Source organism: Corythoichthys intestinalis, chromosome 3, assembly GCF_030265065.1.
Source record: "Corythoichthys intestinalis isolate RoL2023-P3 chromosome 3, ASM3026506v1, whole genome shotgun sequence".
NCBI lineage: Eukaryota > Metazoa > Chordata > Actinopteri > Syngnathiformes > Syngnathidae > Corythoichthys > Corythoichthys intestinalis.
The window spans coordinates 47,425,116-47,442,990 of NC_080397.1; the positions used below are offsets into that span (position 1 = coordinate 47,425,116).

The 17,875-nt window shown below is 39.0% G+C and overlaps 1 protein-coding gene across 7 annotated transcripts in view; it reads right to left on the reverse strand.

Moving 5' to 3' along the window:
* grid2 (glutamate receptor, ionotropic, delta 2) overlaps positions 1-17,875 on the reverse strand; it is a 1,093,502-nt gene that overhangs the window by 22,147 nt on the left and 1,053,480 nt on the right. For all 7 annotated transcript variants that reach the window (XR_009062687.1, XR_009062690.1, XR_009062688.1 and 4 more), the window contains exon 15: positions 3,807-4,044. Coding sequence is in view for 3 of the 7 variants with exons in the window: in XM_057831225.1 (XP_057687208.1) it covers positions 3,807-4,044 (238 nt within the window). In the remaining 4 variants the exon portion in view is untranslated. The remainder of the gene's footprint in view (positions 1-3,806; positions 4,045-17,875) is intronic.

The window sequence follows — 17,875 nt, forward strand, 5'->3', positions numbered from 1 at the left end:
CCAGCATATTAAAAGACTCATTTCTCGTCATCTGCGCTTTGCTAAATTGTTGTATATAGTCGAATCGTCTCAAAATATGATTCTAATTCACATAATAATGCTATTTAAGACTTTTTTTCTCCTGTCGTATGCTCTTTAAAGCAAGTTTCTTAAATGCTAATAACACATTTTTAATTGCCTCCGAGATAAGTGTAAAGATTGCTTTAGTTTCTTTGGTTTATCTGTGACATGTTCTGAATTATTAAATTTCCGGCGCTTTCGCAGTTGTGATTAGTCATCGACTTAAACATTAGCATCCCCTTGTATTTGTAGCGCAGAGAGATGGGATTACCGAGATGAATTTAAGAGATTGGATGCGATGAATGCAAATGGTTGGTGAAAGTGACCAGCGGTAGTAAGATTTCAATCTATTAATTGAAAAGCGAGTGAAGCTGTTGCCATTAGGCTTTTTTGTTTACGCTTTCTCGTCTCTGGTGGAGCATGGAAAGCATCCACATTACAAGGACTGCAGGCTTTCTATCATGAAAATGCTCCCAGAAAACACTTTGATTGCCTCAATTGATATGCCTGCTGAGGTGATCAAGCACAAAGGGGCTGATTGGAAATTTCACAGTGCGATGGTGCTAATTTACAAGGTGCCAGTGTTTTTGAGGAGAGTGCCAGCAGTGTAAATATCCATGTTTAATGTTGTGGGTCATTGTTTTGGACTCTTCTGCGGTCAAAGAAAATTGCAGTTTTTCTGAAAAAGAGCCCAGGGCTATTTGTTGCAGCTTTTCATAATATCAGCATCCTCTGTTCTCAGCATAATTAAACTGAGTGGTTGACTTCTTCCACTTCACAGTGGATGCTTAGGTCACATTAGTGAACACTTAATACATAAAGCTTCTTTTAAACAACTGATGGTAATGTGGTGGCTTTTCTACTTTCAAAAGCCACCACCTGGATTGAATTTTCTAATGGGAACTTGCTGCACTAAATGTTACCCTTATACGTAATCTAACACGGTATAATCTGAAGTTTTTCATTTTTCAAAGATGCATATCAAACGATTTACTGTGTATATTCTAATGTTGGTTCAAAAGATTCAAAGCATAATTAAAATTGAAGAATGGTCAATGTTTGTCATGTTTGTGATTTGGATTCATGGAATGTTCCTGTTCGTGTGATGAATATTGTGTTACAGTACAGTGATCCCTCGTTTTTCGCGGTTACTGGAGACACCCCACGAAAATTGAAAATCTGCGTAGTAAAGGCAGAGCTTATTTACATTAAAACATTTAAAAAATATTTTGGTGTCAAATGGATTCATTCAGATTTAACAGATTTGGAATATATATATATATATATATATATATATATATATAGGGCTGTCAAAATTATCGCTTTAACGGGCGGTAATTTTTTTTTTTTTAATTAATCACGTTAAAATATTTAATGCAATTAACGCACATGCCCCGCTCAAACAGATTAAAATGACAGTGTCATGTCCATTTGTTGCTTGTTTTTTTTGTGTTTTGTTGCCCTCTGCTGGCGCTTGGGTGCGACTGATTTTATGGCACCATCCGTGAGCCAATAGTTATTGACGTCAACAACGGCGAGCTACTAGTTTATTTTTTTGTTTGAAAATTTTACAGATTTTATTAAAACGAAAACATTAAGAGGGGTTTTAATATAAAATTTCTATAACTTGTACTAACATTTATCTTTTAAGAACTACAAGTCTTTCTATCCATGGATCGCTTTCAGAGAACGCTAATAATGTTAATGCCATCTTGTTGATTTATTGTTATAATAAACAGAGTACTTATGTACAGTATGTTGAATGTATATATCCGTCTTGTGTCTTATCTTTCCATTCCAACAATAATTTACAGAAAAATATGGCATATTTTATAGATGGTTTGAATTGCAATTAATTACGATTAATTCATTTTTAAGCTGTGATTAACTCGATTAAAAATTTTAATCGTTTGACAGCCCTAATATATACATATATAAAACCAATAATTTGTACAAGTATACATGCATTTGTCTTAACTTTTTAAAATTAAAAAATGTTTTGTTTTGGGTTTTTTTTTTATTGAAAAAAATCCGCGACGGACTGAGGGCGCCAAGTTTGAAGCGCGAAGTAAAGAGGGATCACTGTATACTTATGGTTTGGTGTTTATTTTAGTAATAGTTATTAGGGCTGCAGCTATCGATTATTTTAGTAGTCGATTAACCCATGAACTAGTTTGTCGAATAATCGAGTAATCGGATAAGGAACATGAAAAATGAAAATACCTGAGCTGAGCCTCAAACGGTATAAAAAAAAAAATAAAAATAAGGATCTATGTACAACAAAAGAACAACTAGCTAACTTACATAGCAAAAGTCCGCTAGCTTAAATGCTATACAACGCTAATTTTTTCTTTTCAGACACATACAGTATACCCACAAAAAACGGCTAAATATACCCATAAACTAAATTACGAATGCATTAAAAAAACATTAGCTCAAAGAAGAAACTTAGCTTATGTTGGTCTTAACAACATGGAGCAGCTGGATTCAGCCATGTGAACTAAGGGAGACTACAGGGAAGTGTATCCACTCAAATCAATAAAACTGAACGCAAACACTTCCAAAATAAACCATTACAACGCTACTTTATTAAACGAATACTCGAAGCAGCAAAATCTAATTTGAATCTTTTTTTTTCTAATCGAATACTCGAGTTAATCGATTCATCGTTGCAGCACTAATAGTTATAAATATTACTATGTAAATCAGGAAGTTACAGTGGAACCCATAAACACAAACCTCGTGAAGATCAAACAAATTTTTCTGGTAAAACATACCTCGTAAGACAAACGCAATTTGAAGTTTAAACCATTACACACACAAAAGCTCATACACCTCCCTCCACCTCCAGCCCCATACAATATCCATAAAACATCTTCAGTCTTACTTTCCATTACGTGTCTTTTGAGCATCTTCCAAAATAGGAATAGTGTTACTTAATTTACCCTCAATATATTGCCATCTAGACTTGTTTGAAAAGCATGAAATCTAAATATTGGCTGCACCGATAATAACAGATCTTTCAGGCATCAATTTAGGATTTTGCCAAATTCCTTGGAAAAAAAAGTTCGGTTAACATGAAATTATTTCGGCAAATAATTTTTGAAATTTGAAGATACATAGAAGGCAACATAGGATGTTAACTAACACAAAAAGGACTCTGGAGGTTCCATTGCACTTGTGTGTGAATGTAAAACTGAGTATTATAATTCTCTTCTCTGCCCTTCCATTGTCTTTGATATCTTTTGCTGGCTGCGTCCACAATGTTAATGACTTTTAGGAAAAATGGCATGTCTGGATTCTTTATATAAATTAAATTCCTAGTACGTACTCCTAATTGTGAATAAAAGCAGAAAAATGAATATGATGTTATGGATCGTAAACACAGGGCTATGCACAAAGATCAATTTTACTTACTTTCCAGGAGAACTGATACAGTAGCTCACAGATTATTTTTGACAGAAATACCTTGTAATAAATGTAGTCCTTTTAGGAAACAATGTAGCTCGAGTACAAAAAGAGAGGAAGAAGATGAATGTGCCCATTTTGTGTAATGTTCTGGATAGTTCCAGGGCTTTACACCCAATGACTATTTGTTCTACTATTTTTACGCTTAATGTGTCATTTATTCATATCATTGCTTTCTGTTCTTACTCCTAGTCCTTAAATTGATTTACTACTGTCGACAACACCTTGCATCTTTTTTGGGTTGTACTACCCATCCCGTCACCAAACTTTCTACTTACCTCCTTGGAGGGGACCCTGGATCCCTTCCTCCGTGACCACCAGCTTTCCACCATGGCTATGAGACAGGAGAGCACCACACCGGCTGCCAGGACGCAGAAGACGCCAGCGAAGCTATGGATGTCCAGGGCATTACTGTGACGGGATTGCATTGAGCTGTAGAGTTCACAGGGGCTGTCCTTTGGCCACCACTTGAGTTTTAGTATATCCATGTCGCCATTCTGCTGCAGCTCCAAGATTCTAGGGGTGTAGATTAAGCACACAGGATGTTCCTGAGAATTGGCAGATATCCAGCAACGACGAACTACAGATTGCTCAGATGCACTTATCGAGCTGGCTCATCGTGGACATGCAGCGTGTCAGGGTGGTATCATATTTTATTAGGGGTGAACGGTACACAAAAATCTCGGTTCGGTATGTACTTCGGTTTTGAGGTCACGGTTCGGTTCATTTTCGGTACAGTAAGAAAACAAAATGCAAAATATAAATGTGCTAGTTGTTTATTACACACTTTTGTGCTTTCAACAATAGAAACAGTAGCCTATACAAATTTTGCTCAAAAAGTAGCAGGTATTTAAAGATAGTAATCCAACAACAATTTGCCTTTCAGACCCCGCGTATTGGTCAGCTTTCTTTCTGAAAGCAAGAAGAAAAAAGAAGTCCTGTGCTAAAGAGAAAAACAATCGCAATGACAAAGATTTTAACATGTATTTTACAAATGAAATGCCTCAATGATTTTTTTTTTCTTATGAACGGTTTTCAAAAGCTTCATTGGTGGATTTTCTCAAGTTAAAGCACCACACAGAAATTAATAAATTTAATTGTGTAAGTAGGATCTGTATATTATTCTTATTATTTAAATACAGGTGTTTTAGCTCATTTCAATTTATTTTATTTAAATGGGCTACTATTTATTTTACTATGTGTTGTAGATGTAGTATTCATTTATATTGTATATTTTATGTTGTATAACTTTAGTTCCAATGTGAATATTAGTTCCTACTTGTTTTGTTGTGGTAGGAGGGTTTTGTATTGAATATGGGGCCGTGTTGGTTATTCTTATAGCAGAGAAGACAACTGTAAATCAACAAAGACAAGTCAACTGTGCCCCGATCTACCACTCAAGAGATCTGATGGACTCAAAAAGTGGGTTACGATCGCATATTAGTTTGAAAATCGACCGGATCCAGCGTATTTTTACACGAGTGACTTCCGGTCTGCTAGCTAGTAGTATTGACGCAGGAGGGCTGTGTCTCGCGTCAAATAATAAACTCTGCCGTTGTTTTCGCGAGCATCGCGTTGAGCCGCTTCTGGGACGCAACATGCGGCCGCACTGCGACTGGTGTGCATTCGCTGATTAACTTTAACGACCGCGTTTCACTGCGTTCTTGCGGCGGCCACGTTGTTGCGCCGTTGATGTTTCTGACTGTCCTACCGTGTTGGTCTTCATTATAGTGGGGAAGACGGAGTAAATATAATCTACACAAAGAAACTGTAACCCGATCGACTCACAGCCTCGAAAAGTAAGGGTTACATTACGTCAGAAACTCGTTCGGTACGCCCCCGTTCCGAACCGAACGCCAAGTACCGAAACGGTTCAATACGAATACATGTACCGTTACACCCTTATATTTTATATTGCCTGCAGTCAGGCTAGTCTCCAGTGGAATAGACATAGACAAGACAGCTGCAATGATTGTTCATTGAATGCATTACGGTGACACATCGACAACAGGCTCTCTGGGAATTTATAAGGAAACAAAAATAGAAACATCAATGTCTTGCGCAAATCATGGATGATCATCTTTTAAAAAACACACATATCATTAAATTAAGATGCACACCCATAGCAAAAATTTGCTGCTCATCTGTTGTTTAATCTCGTCTCATGAGAGAAATTTGATCGTCTCAAATTTGTCTCATGAAAAAATAATGAGACAAATTAAGGGGTTTATGAATCAACAAGACATGGAAAAACTTATGCATGCATTCATTTTCAGCAGATTGGACAATTGCAACGGTATATTTACAGGTCTTGATAAAAATTCTGTCAGGAAGCTGCAGCTAGTACAGAATGCTGCAGCTAGAGTCCTCACAAATACAAGGAAACTGAACAACATTACACCGGTTTTGAAATCGCTACACTGGCTTCCAGTGAGTCAAAGGATAGACTATAAAATACTACTGCTCGTCTGCAGAACACTTAATGGCCTTGGACCAAAATACATGCTTGATTTGTTAGAATCGTATGAAACATCTAGACCCCTAAGGTTGTCTGGAACCGGTTTCCTGTATGTTCCAAGAACAAGAACCAAGCAGGGTGAGGCAGCATTTAGTTATTATGCTCCTCACCTCTGGAACAAGTTACCTGAAGGTCTGAAGTATGCTCAAACTGTTAGCTCCTTTAAATCAGGGCTAAAACCACTTTTGTTTAGCACTGCATATTCATAACTGCCTATATATTTCATTCTATTTGCTTTCTATTTTTTTTTTTTTTTTAACCTGTCCTGTTCAGCTGTTTGACACAGAGAATGGAAGTCTAAGTGCCCGGGTTGTCTGAACAGTTTTAATGTTTCACATTGAGAGTCTGATATACTCCCATTGTGATAATTCAAAATACCTTTTTATTATGACAAAGCAGCGAACAGGAAGGGATTATGGGGGGACAGAAGAAAAGCAACACGAGAAGAAAGAAAAGAAGCACATACACAAACAACAACAAGAAATACATACAACATCTAGACTAATTATTAATATGCTGGTGCCATCGTCAGCGAGATGTATTTCCGGTTTACACCATGTGGGGGCCTATTGGCCAGTGAAAGAGGGGGACGGGGGGGAGGGTGTCTATAAACTAAGTGATTGAAATAGGTAATCCCAGTAATCATGTGAATCTCTTATAAATGTAAACCCGTTGGCGACCAACCCTACGCCGCCCCATCGCCAACCCCGGCACCAGGACCCCCAACCCTTTGCTTTCTATTCTTATCTCCATTGCTGATTTCAATTATTAGCAGTAGTAGTAGTATTTGTTTTAATTTTCTATTTACCGGTATTTATTTTTTATTCTATTCGTGATTAAATGTGATTTTAACGTATGATTTTATTTCCTATTTCGATTGTCTTTGTTTTTAAGTTCTATTGATTTTAATGTGATTTTTATGATCTTCATGTGATGTAAAGCACTTTGAATTGCCTTGTGTTGAAGTGTGCTATATAAATAAATTTGCCTTGCCTTGCCTTATAAGCGCCTACAAGTCTTTAAGTCCAAAATTGCATTGTTTAATAGATAATGCCTATGTTTGTGGGACGAAAAAATCTTTATAAGGGATGACAACTTCTCCCAGCCACCTGTCATGTTGCCAATTCAATGCTGACACCACTCTGCGTGCTGGTTTGCATCTGCCTTTTACACAAAATGCAAAATCAGCCAGTACAATTTGCCCCAGGTCTTTTAATGGTATGATGAAAAGTGAGCTGAATACAACCATAAAGAGAGAAGAATACAACTACCAGTCAGAACATTGATTAATCCTTAATGTACAACAGATATAACTACACAATTTTAATTATTACAAAAGCCAAACCAAATGGGAAGAGTAACTGACAAAACTGCAGATCATTTTGTAATTGCTGTAGAGCTTCTTTTCCATTTGAGGGCAGTGCCGTTCCATTAAATTCTTTCCCACAGCTCAGAACACCATATTGTACTGTCAAATTCATTGTGGCCAACATTAATATGTCTAGCAGCACAGCAAGAGTACACCGCCACAATGTCATTATGCAGCCTAGCCTGAGTCTGGCGATTGATGGCTTCAGAGAGAATACAGCTCAGAGGTTGATGGGGTCCCTCTGTTAGCCTTCAGCTTACAATTTTAGTGGGTCGTTCTTTCTGGGGTGCTAGAGAATGCGCGCAGACATGCACACACAGGCATTTCAAAGCTCTGTTTGCTCTTGGCTGGGTGTTAAAAAAAAAAAAAAAAAAAAAAAAAAAAAAAAAGGTGATGTAGAGTGGAGGTGAGAAGAGACTAAGGGAGAAGGGCAAATTGGGAATGCAAAGACGATGCTTAGGATCATCAGTCCAGCACAGAACACAGGTTACATAGACAAGATAACCCCCATTAATACTCATAAATAAAGCCAAACGAGGGTCATAAGGACAACCACAAAGTTAAGTACCTTCACTTATATGTACAATGCGACAGATGTTGCCGATAATGCAGGGAATTGCCTTCAGGAGCGAAAACCTTTCTGCAATTCTAGTGACAGCCTGATGACATCAATCATAGTGCACATCCCTATTACAGGGAACACACAAGATGGCCAGGTATCAAGTGATGCAAATGAGCACTTAGATGATTTACATAATTAATTTCTAGCACAAGAACTGGAGAAACAAGGCTCATTTCATTGATAATCTGTTAAACAAGCTTCGCAATACAACCGTTCATGCGTTGCCAGGCATGCTACTTGTGCTGGGTTGTTGGAGCTGAGGTTTGTTAAATCGACACATAAAAAACCTCGAAAGGTGGGCTTTTCGATGATTTTTTTTTTTTAATGTATGCTGGACGGATTTATCGAGCAGTTTGACCTGGCGTTACTCGGGCGAGAAAGGGAATATTGGCATTTTCTATGCTAATTTTTGGAGTTTCAAATTAATTTTCTACACAATATGGAGGCCTACAAAGATCAAACTCATCTAAGAACACTCACACACACATAAAGTACAATTGTGTAAAATACCGTCAAAATCCAAACAGCCGTTTCGGCATCTAGAAAATACGAATACGGAGATAGTCTCGCTGACAAATTAGCTATAGGATAAAGATATCCAACCGAATTGAATCCCTTATCAACTCATTTGCTACCAAAAACGTATAAATACGTTCTATTCTTAAATGTTTCAGTGTGCCAAAGTCATATTTACACATCTTTTTTCATAAGATTCAACTGAGCTCCAAAGCATGAAGCTGAAAATCCATTTTAAAGCAATAAAACTGGCCACTGGAGGGCAGTAGCGCATTTGGTAAGACCCGCAACCCGATTCAACGGCAACGAACAGCCGGGGCGCACGGTCGGCGCGCCGGCGGAAGGATGCCAGGCGGCGGACGACCGAGCAGAACAACCGAGAGGATGCCCGGGATGCCAGGCGTTGGACGACCAAGCAGAACGACCGGGACCACCAGTGCAGCGGAAGATGCCGTTGAGTCTGTGCTGCCCGCCGAGCAGACCCCGCAGAGACAAAAAAAAAATCCATCTTTATGAGACAGGCGGCGATGAGGTAAAAGTTTACCCAGCTGTCGCGGCGACAACAGCGTCATCTCTCAGCTAGTTATGTGTAAATAAATGGTTACTTTTCTATCAAAAGCTCTATTTGTCTTGTTGTTTGTGTTATTTTGTAAAAGGAAAACATTACTCAGATGTTTGTGATGTAACTAAAGCAAAAAATAGCTGTGTTAAAGTGAAAGTTATGTTTGAAATGTATGCTTTCACAAAAAGCTCAATTTCCCCGTTTTTCATCAGAAATTGGAAAATTGGTCAAACTAAGCTATTTTCTACTGCTGAGTTCTAAAGAATGGAAAAAGATATGACCTTACTTTTTTTCCTGCTGAAAGAAGAGAATCTAATCTTTCTTTGGTGGGTTCCATGTTTATATAGCAATAGAAAAAAAATTTCTGTGGGCCTTGCAAAATCAGTCAAAATCCAATAAAACGGACGGGAGCGAAGGGCCTTGCTCTGGTGAAAATGGCTTGCCTGGCACAGCCAGACTATTCTCCCTGTATTTTTCAAACACTGTGAAAAGAAATAGTCTGCGACCAAGCCCATTAACGGCCTCTTGAGCAAGGTACAAAATCAATCGTCCAATCAGATTCGTTTATTTGCGTGATGTGTTCTTCACGAGCAACGTCACTCTTGCGCGCCGAAAGTCGTCTCTACAACAACACAGAAGGTGAACGGGAGAGCCGAGAATATGTTCCAATCCGCGGTAAAACCAGTTTTAAATGACCAAAAACACATCGAAACAAGTCATAGACAACAGTCAACATGGCTCGCGCTAGCCATGTTGAATAAACTTCTCCATTCTCCGCTCACGCAAATTACTTGTAGCTTTAACAACGTCACGTCAGCCCGTCGCTGATTGGTCCACTCCGCTGTCTGTTTGCTGTGGCTTGCTCCGCCCTCAGAATTTGATCCGCCAGACGGTCGCCTGGTATACCAGGCAAGAAAATGGCTAGGAGTGAATGAAAAGGTGTCAATGTCTAAAAAAAGGAATCAACAAGTTGCTACCAAAATCTTCCACCATAATAGTGTCTCAGTTAACTCTAAGGCTGCCTTGACGGTATTCGACACCCAATTCATTTAGACTGGGAACGTTCGTTCATTCGAAACCAGAGCATTCACAGTCATTCTGTCAGATTTTCAAGGCATTTATAGGTCACTTGCTGTTCATTTCAGGGCATTTCCAGGTCATATCTTGTTGAGTTTGAGTCAGTGCCTATTCATTTGGGTAATCCCCAGGCCACTTCCTGTTCTGTAACACAAAATGAACAGAAAGTGACCCATAAAATACCCCAAAATTAACAGGAATCAACTGAAAATCAACAGGTAAATGACCTTAAACGGCCCAAAATTACCTCATTGCCTGGCATTGGCTGCCACTGACGGCCATAGACGAATGTTCATTCGCTGCCACCCTCCCAGTTCAAATGGATTGGACGTCTACTAGTGATAAACTCATTCTAACTCACAGCAGAAGCTTGTTTTTCTGTTTATTAGTTGTTTATAGAATATCCTAGAAGGATTTCCTGACTATTGTATTGATAATCGATGTATCGCCATATTGTCAGCTCATCGTTATCGTGAGGTACCTAGAGGTTCCCACCTTCACATGAACATACAGTGTACGGTACTGTATATTCAGGTATGAGGTTTGTCAGAATTCCCCTGGTGTTCAGTGGCGCCACCAGGGGGTAAATTGGTTGGCCACCCCACTGGCCACCCCGCTTGCCAGTATATCGTTAGATTGTTGTAGCATCAGTTATGCATTTCATCCCAAATGAATGCATTTATTTGGTTTTGTTAAATGTAAGGCTGTCAAATTTATCGCGTTAACGGGCGGTAATTCATTTTTAAAAAATTAATCACGTGAACATATTTATTGCAATTAACGCATTCGCAGTACGACTCATTCACACATTGCCGCAAACAGCCTAAAATAGCGCAGTTTTACTTATATACAGAGATAAAAGGCAGTGTCAAGTGAGTGGAGTAGATACAAGCATTCATTGGGGCCGTGCTTTTTAATTGGCAAAAGCTTTGTCGTCTCTCCCACAGCAACTATAAATATTGTGGGAAGTGACGTAGGGAAGATAATACCCTGTAGTGTACCCAACGCAGAGAAGATATAGCATTTGCAGCCACCACACACAGTCATGGTTGCACCACTTTTAGTGTTGCACCGATACCATTTTTTGGGTCCGATACCGATACAGATACCTGGCTGTGCAGTATTGGCCGATACCGATACCATTCCGATACCACTGTTTGCAAAAAAAAAAAAATATATATATATATATATATATATATATATATATATATATGTATATATATATGTATATATATATATATATATATATATATATATATATATATATATATATATATATATGTATATGTATAAGGGATGCAACGATACAGTTAAGTCACGGTTCTGTATGATTTTCGATACAATTCAATACATTTAATGCTCTGAAACAGAAAATACAACTGTTATTATTTATTTTTTTGCTAACAAGCAAAAATAACAGTGCCATCATATAAACAAGCATTTTAGTGCATAATATTTATGTGCCCACTTCTTACTCATGTGAAGAAATTTTGTATATAAGTGCTGAGAACAATCTTAACTGTTTGTAAAGTGGGGCACACTGTTGATTGCTGCAGCTCTCTTAGCAGCTATATTTACCATATAAGCAAAACATCCTATTTGTGGTCTGAGTCCATCTGTAACATGTGCTGAATTAACAGTATTTGCAGCATTATCTATAGTCACTGGTATGGATCGATTTGGCCTGCTTAACTTCCATTCAGTCATGGCGGTTTCTAATTCATCAATGGAGAATATGGCGTCGCTCTGGGCTCACGCAGCTAATGGCATGGACTCTAATGTAGCACATCTAGGTTGCTATTTGATGATATCTAGTGTGTGCGCGCGAGAGTTAGCATGGGATCTAACACAGGACTTCTAGGTTGCTATCTGATGATATCTCGTGTTCGCGCTGCGCCGCTTGAGTGTTTTCTGGCCACAGAAGTCACTTCTGCTCATTACGGCACAACACCAGCATATGAGAATCGACTTTCATAAACAAGACGAGTTTGAAGTACGGCGCTCTTAATTTGCCACTCATTGTTCATCATGAAACCATGAGTTTGCTTAGTCTCTCACGGTCTTAACCTTTCTGATCCCATCGGCAATCCAACAGCGGGCATTAGCTTACGCATGCTAATCGTTTGTGAATGCTATGTTAGAAAAGCAGAGCAACATCGCGGAAATGCGTTGTAGTGAACATCCTGAATATTGAAGACGAAAATATTATCGTGTGGTAATTTCGTGTCAAAAACATACAGATGTCATGCATCGGGATTTGGGAAGTTAGCTCACGTGGCGAGGATAGTTCATTTCCGCTCAAGTGACGCCAGCTGATGGTATCGGCACCCTAAATGTTGGTACTTGTCGATACCGATACCTTCAATTCGGGCCGGATCGGCACCCCCTGCCGATACTGGTATCGGTATCGGTGCAACTTTAACCACTTCCCATCACGCATTTAGGCAGAACAGTTAAGTCGCTACAGTATCATCTACTGAAAGCTCAACAAATACACTAGATGGCAATATTTAGTCACAATATACAAACTCACATTTATCCTTTAAGAATTACAAGTCTTTCTATCCGTGGATCCCTTTCACTGAAAGAATGTTAATAATGTTAATGCAATCTTGTGGATTTATTGTTATAATAAACAAATACGGTACTTATGTACAGTATGTTGAATGTATATATCAGTCTTATCTTTCCATTCCAACAATAATTTACAGAAAAATATGGCATATTTTAAATTTTTAAGCTGTGATTAACTCGATTAAAAATTTTAATCGTTTGACAGCCCTAGTTAAATGTACACCTTATCCCTTATATATACATAACACAATAAAACAGAATTGTTGTGGAACTCAAAATGTTGACTAGACAGTTATGGACTATGCACATTAAATCATTAGTAACATCAAATATTACACAATACACAGTTTATCAGTAGCCGTGTCCTTAAGTCTTTCTGATAGTTTTCCCCTGACCTTTTTACTGCAATAATATACAGTAATCAGGCATGAAAATCTCTCACCTTTCGGCGAAATTCGCCGTTTTGAAGTAAAAAAGGATGACCTACGTGAATCGTGTAGATCCGACGAGAAAATTTTTAAGGGGGGGGGGGGGGCATCGGGTGTAGGCATGTGCCAGTTACCTTCACGGATTACCATGCTATGAAAACATCGCGGTTACAAAACCACTAAAATTTCCCGTCATACAGTAGTATGTATTCGTTATTTTTCATGTGTCGAAAATGCAGCCAGAAGTGGCTTGGCGCGGCAGCGCTTCCCCCTTCCCGTTTGATGCTGCGTGTGTCAGTGACGCTATTCCAGCAAACCCAAAAACAAGCACTCCAAACGCAAGCCGTAAATTCTTCAATTTATTGATCTCTCAAATCGTGGCAACTGAAATATACCAAATGAATACATTTAAAACGTTGTACACTCGTATTTTTCCACATGTGAGTAGCTTCAACAGTTTAGCTTCATGAAAAAGTTCGCCAAAAACAAAACACACATTTTCCTTTCAAATTCAATACACAAAGTTACTAAAAACTTACAAAGACGAATGATAGGCAAGGCTTAGCTAGGACAGCAACTTCATTGAGGTTAATCACAGCTGCTGAGAGAGAAACAAGTTTGTATGCGGGGAGGGAAAAAACAAAAAAAAAAGAGCGTCAAAGATCGCTAATTGCGACAGATGATCTTGTACTAAGCACAAATTCACATTCGCTGGAGGAGGTAAAGTATCACTCCCAATTGTTTTTAGATGAATGCATTTGCCAGCATATTGAATTTGGTGAGTAATGGTTTTCGTTTTTATATTTTGTGGTATGACAAAGTTACTGCCGTTCGTTGCAGCTTGCGTTGAACACTGCCGGAGCGTCCGGTGAAAAAATAGCTCCCGTTAAGGTAGCGTCAAGCTTGTGTATTTAACGGTAATATAAAAGCAGTGTTGTCAATAACGCGGTATCGTAATGCGTAACTAATCTGATTACTTTCTTTCAGTAAAGAACAATCTAACGCGTTCATTTTTCTAAATCAGTGCTGTGAGTAAAATTACTTTCCTTGATGCCTGTGCGTTACTATTTTGTTATTGCCCCATAATGTGTGTAGAATGAAGAATACTGTAGTCATGGGAGTGACATCACATGTCACATTTTTTAATCGGGGATGGAACAAAAAGGGTCACGTGTATTACCATGATGCGTGAGCGCTGGGAGTTTGCGGCCAAAACAACATAGCCATGCTACCTCGCCAGGATGCAATGAAATAGGCAGGAGATATACTACAAACGGCTGCATTTGCACACTGGAAACACAGCTATTACTACACATTTTTGTCCAGTAAAGATAACAAAAATATCTTCGTGCGCTGCGAACTTTGCGCTGGCTCAAAAAGACTGTCGACCGCTATAAGCATCCAATTCAAGCACCACTTGGAATAACAGCACAACAGGTAACACGACAGCCAGGACTTTTTGATACTGCTCGTGCTCAATCCTCGGTTCAAGCTCAGTTGTTGTTGAAGGTTTTGAAAGCTTAGGTTTAAAGAAATTCTAAATATCCATCTTGCCTCCTCAGCTGTAGTTTTGGCTAAGCAATGCAAACGGCTGTCTCTAAGGTTCTATAGTCACATGATCTGTTCGAAAAATAATTTGGACCCATTATGAAATACTTTGAAGGATTCCTGTTCATTTTATTCATTTTTGTTGTTTGTTTTATTGCTCTAAAACTTTTATAGACAACATTTTAATGGCCATATTCAATGGTCTTTATTTTAAAGGGGAAGTTCAGAATTTTTTACATTAGGCTTAATCTTTGAGTTAGCCGGGGTTTAATTAGTCGTTGGAGTTGATTTGAACAAATTCTGTGCAGTTTGACAGTTATTTGTTAGTTTCAGGGCTCCGGAGTGGCTAAGCTAGCGCGAGTCAATGGTGGTTGAAATCAACTCCTTCAACTAATTAAACCCCCGTTAACTCGAATATTAAGCCTTATGTGAAAAATTAAAATGGTCAAATTCGCCACATGTAGGACGTTTTGCCGACGGCGGACATTTTCGCAGCACGCCGGAACATATTTCCTCCACACCTTTCTCACCTTTTTAACCCCTGACCCATTTTCATGCCTGTATAATGAAAACCTGAAATTATGGCTTTTAGTTTTGGCCACCCCTATGAAAAATTTCTGGAGGCACCACTGCTGGTGTTTAAAACATTCCCAACTATCTCTAAGGCAATGGAAGGATTCCAGGATTCCCGTATTCTCCATAGTTTCGTTGTCTCAACCATTTCGTTGTGCGCGTTTTCAAAACAGGCTCATTTGATTACCTGCTTGAGCTTGGGAAAAATAAGAAATCATTAAAGTAGTAGGGAAGAAGTAGGGAGGTTGGTCTTTAAAAGCCAGTGGATGCGTTGCCCAATCAACTTGTATCTCGTGTTCTTTGATAGTTAAATCTGATTACCAGTTAACGACTTGTTTTGCTTTCACCCCAGGATCTGTTTTATGCACATTTCTCTTGTCGGATTCTACGCCTGCCTCCTTCCAAGCCTCATTGTCTCAAGCCAGCTCAACTACCCCGAGCGGAACGATCCACACCCGCCCTCTGCCTTGGCTCTAGCACCAGTAGCGATTTCTTGCGCGGTCACTAATAAATTAATTTTACTCATAACAACCTTGTGCTTTTCTACTTTGGGATCCCCTTTATTTCGCGCACCCTAACACTTGGTGATGTTATTCTTGGTCAAAAACAGTACACTGCACAGAGCACTGTGAGCAGCTGCGTTGTTGCAACTGTTAGGTGTCCTGCCAACACTCTCACTGACAGAGGCAAATGCCGCAAGATCTCTCTGAAGGCATGCAGGGGTGCCCATTACGTCGATCGTGATTGACCATTCGATCACAACGTTAGTGTGGGTTGCTTGTAGCATCAAAAAAACATATATATGTCGGAAAACACTGAAAAAGCAGTTTCTGCTCTTGCACTCCTCTTGAAAATAAACTGCTGAATTTTAAGCAAAAGAACTGTTGTGTTTGATAGAGCAATATATCTGCTGCCATAGCAGATTCATGGCGCATTAAGTCCCCGAACTATATTTAATTTGTCCCTTTTACCTTGGAAACCCCCGTTTACAGACGTCGCGCAACCGCTTTTGTTTCAACCCAGCCATAAAAAGAATTATATTTATTAATCAAAATGTCTGTCATTTCTATCTTAGAATCATTAATTGATGTCTAATATCTTGTTTAAAAAAAATTATTCACTCACATATTTTAAACAAGTTACGTCACAATGAAAAAAGATGGCGTCTGTAAAAAAGTCATGGATATCGACCTCATAACTATCAATTAATTGTATTTTTTTGTTACTGTCGCATTTTCCCCAATATGTTAGATAATAAATAATCGATCCAAACAAAGAAAAATTGAAAAAAACCTTTAAAAGGGTAAATATATGAAAAAGAACATCTTGACCACTCCTTGTTGTCTGCGATTTCTGCATCACGACCCTTGATATATTACCATGTTTCACCCATAAAATCCCCCCTAAAATCCGGCTGTGGCCATTCACATCTGTTTCTTGACACTCGATGATACATGCTACATGGAGTTTTTGGCTCGAAACAAGGTAAGTATAAGATAATGTCTCGTTAAAATCGTGGCGTCTTTAATTCTGCTCTCACGTGCTCTCGCCTCCAGTTAGGGTTTTGCTGTTTAAATAATTTTTTTTTTTTTATAATGCCCTCCTGTTCAACCCCCCCATAAAATAAAGATTTTAAGCTTTCCAATGATGTATCGCACATTCATATCGGACAATTCTGAAATTTGGTCAAATTGGGGGTTTCAGAGCGGAACTTCAAGTCACGTGAGTGTTTTCTGCCATATATACAGTGGGGCAAATAAGTATTTAGTCAACCACCAATTGTGCAAGTTCTCCTACTTGAAAAGATTAGAGAGGCCTGTAATTGTCAACATGGGTAAACCTCAACCATGAGAGACAATGTGGAGGGAAAAAAAAAACAGAAAATCACATTGTTTGATTTTTAAAGAATTTATTTCCAAATTAGAGTGGAAAATAAGTATTTGGTCACCAACAAACCGCAAGATTTCTGGCTGTCAAAGAGGTCTAACATCTTCTAACGAGGTCTAACGAGGCTCCACTCCACTCGTTACCTGTATTAATGACACCTGTTTTAACTCATTATCGGTATAAAAGACACCTGTCCACAACCTCAGGCAGTCACACTCCAAACTCCACTATGGCCAAGACCAAAGAGCTGTCGAAGGACTCCAGAGACAAAATTGTAGACCTGCACCAGGCTGGGAAGACTGAATCTGCAATAGGTAAAACGCTTGGTGTAAAGAAATCAACTGTGGGAGCAATTATTAGAAAATGGAAGACATACAAGACCACTGATAATCTCCCTCGATCTGGGGCTCCATGCAAGATCTCACCCCGTGGCGTCAAAATGATAAGAACGGTGAGCAAAAATCCCAGAACCACACGGGGGGGGGGGGGGGGGGGGGACCTAGTGAATGACCTACAGAGAGCTGGGACCACAGTAACAAAGGCTACTATCAGTAACACAATGCGCCACCAGGGACTCAAATCCTACACTGCCAGATGTGTCACCCTGCTGAAGCCAGTACACGTCCAGGCCCATCTGCGGTTCGCGAGAGAGCATTTGGATGATCCAGAAGAG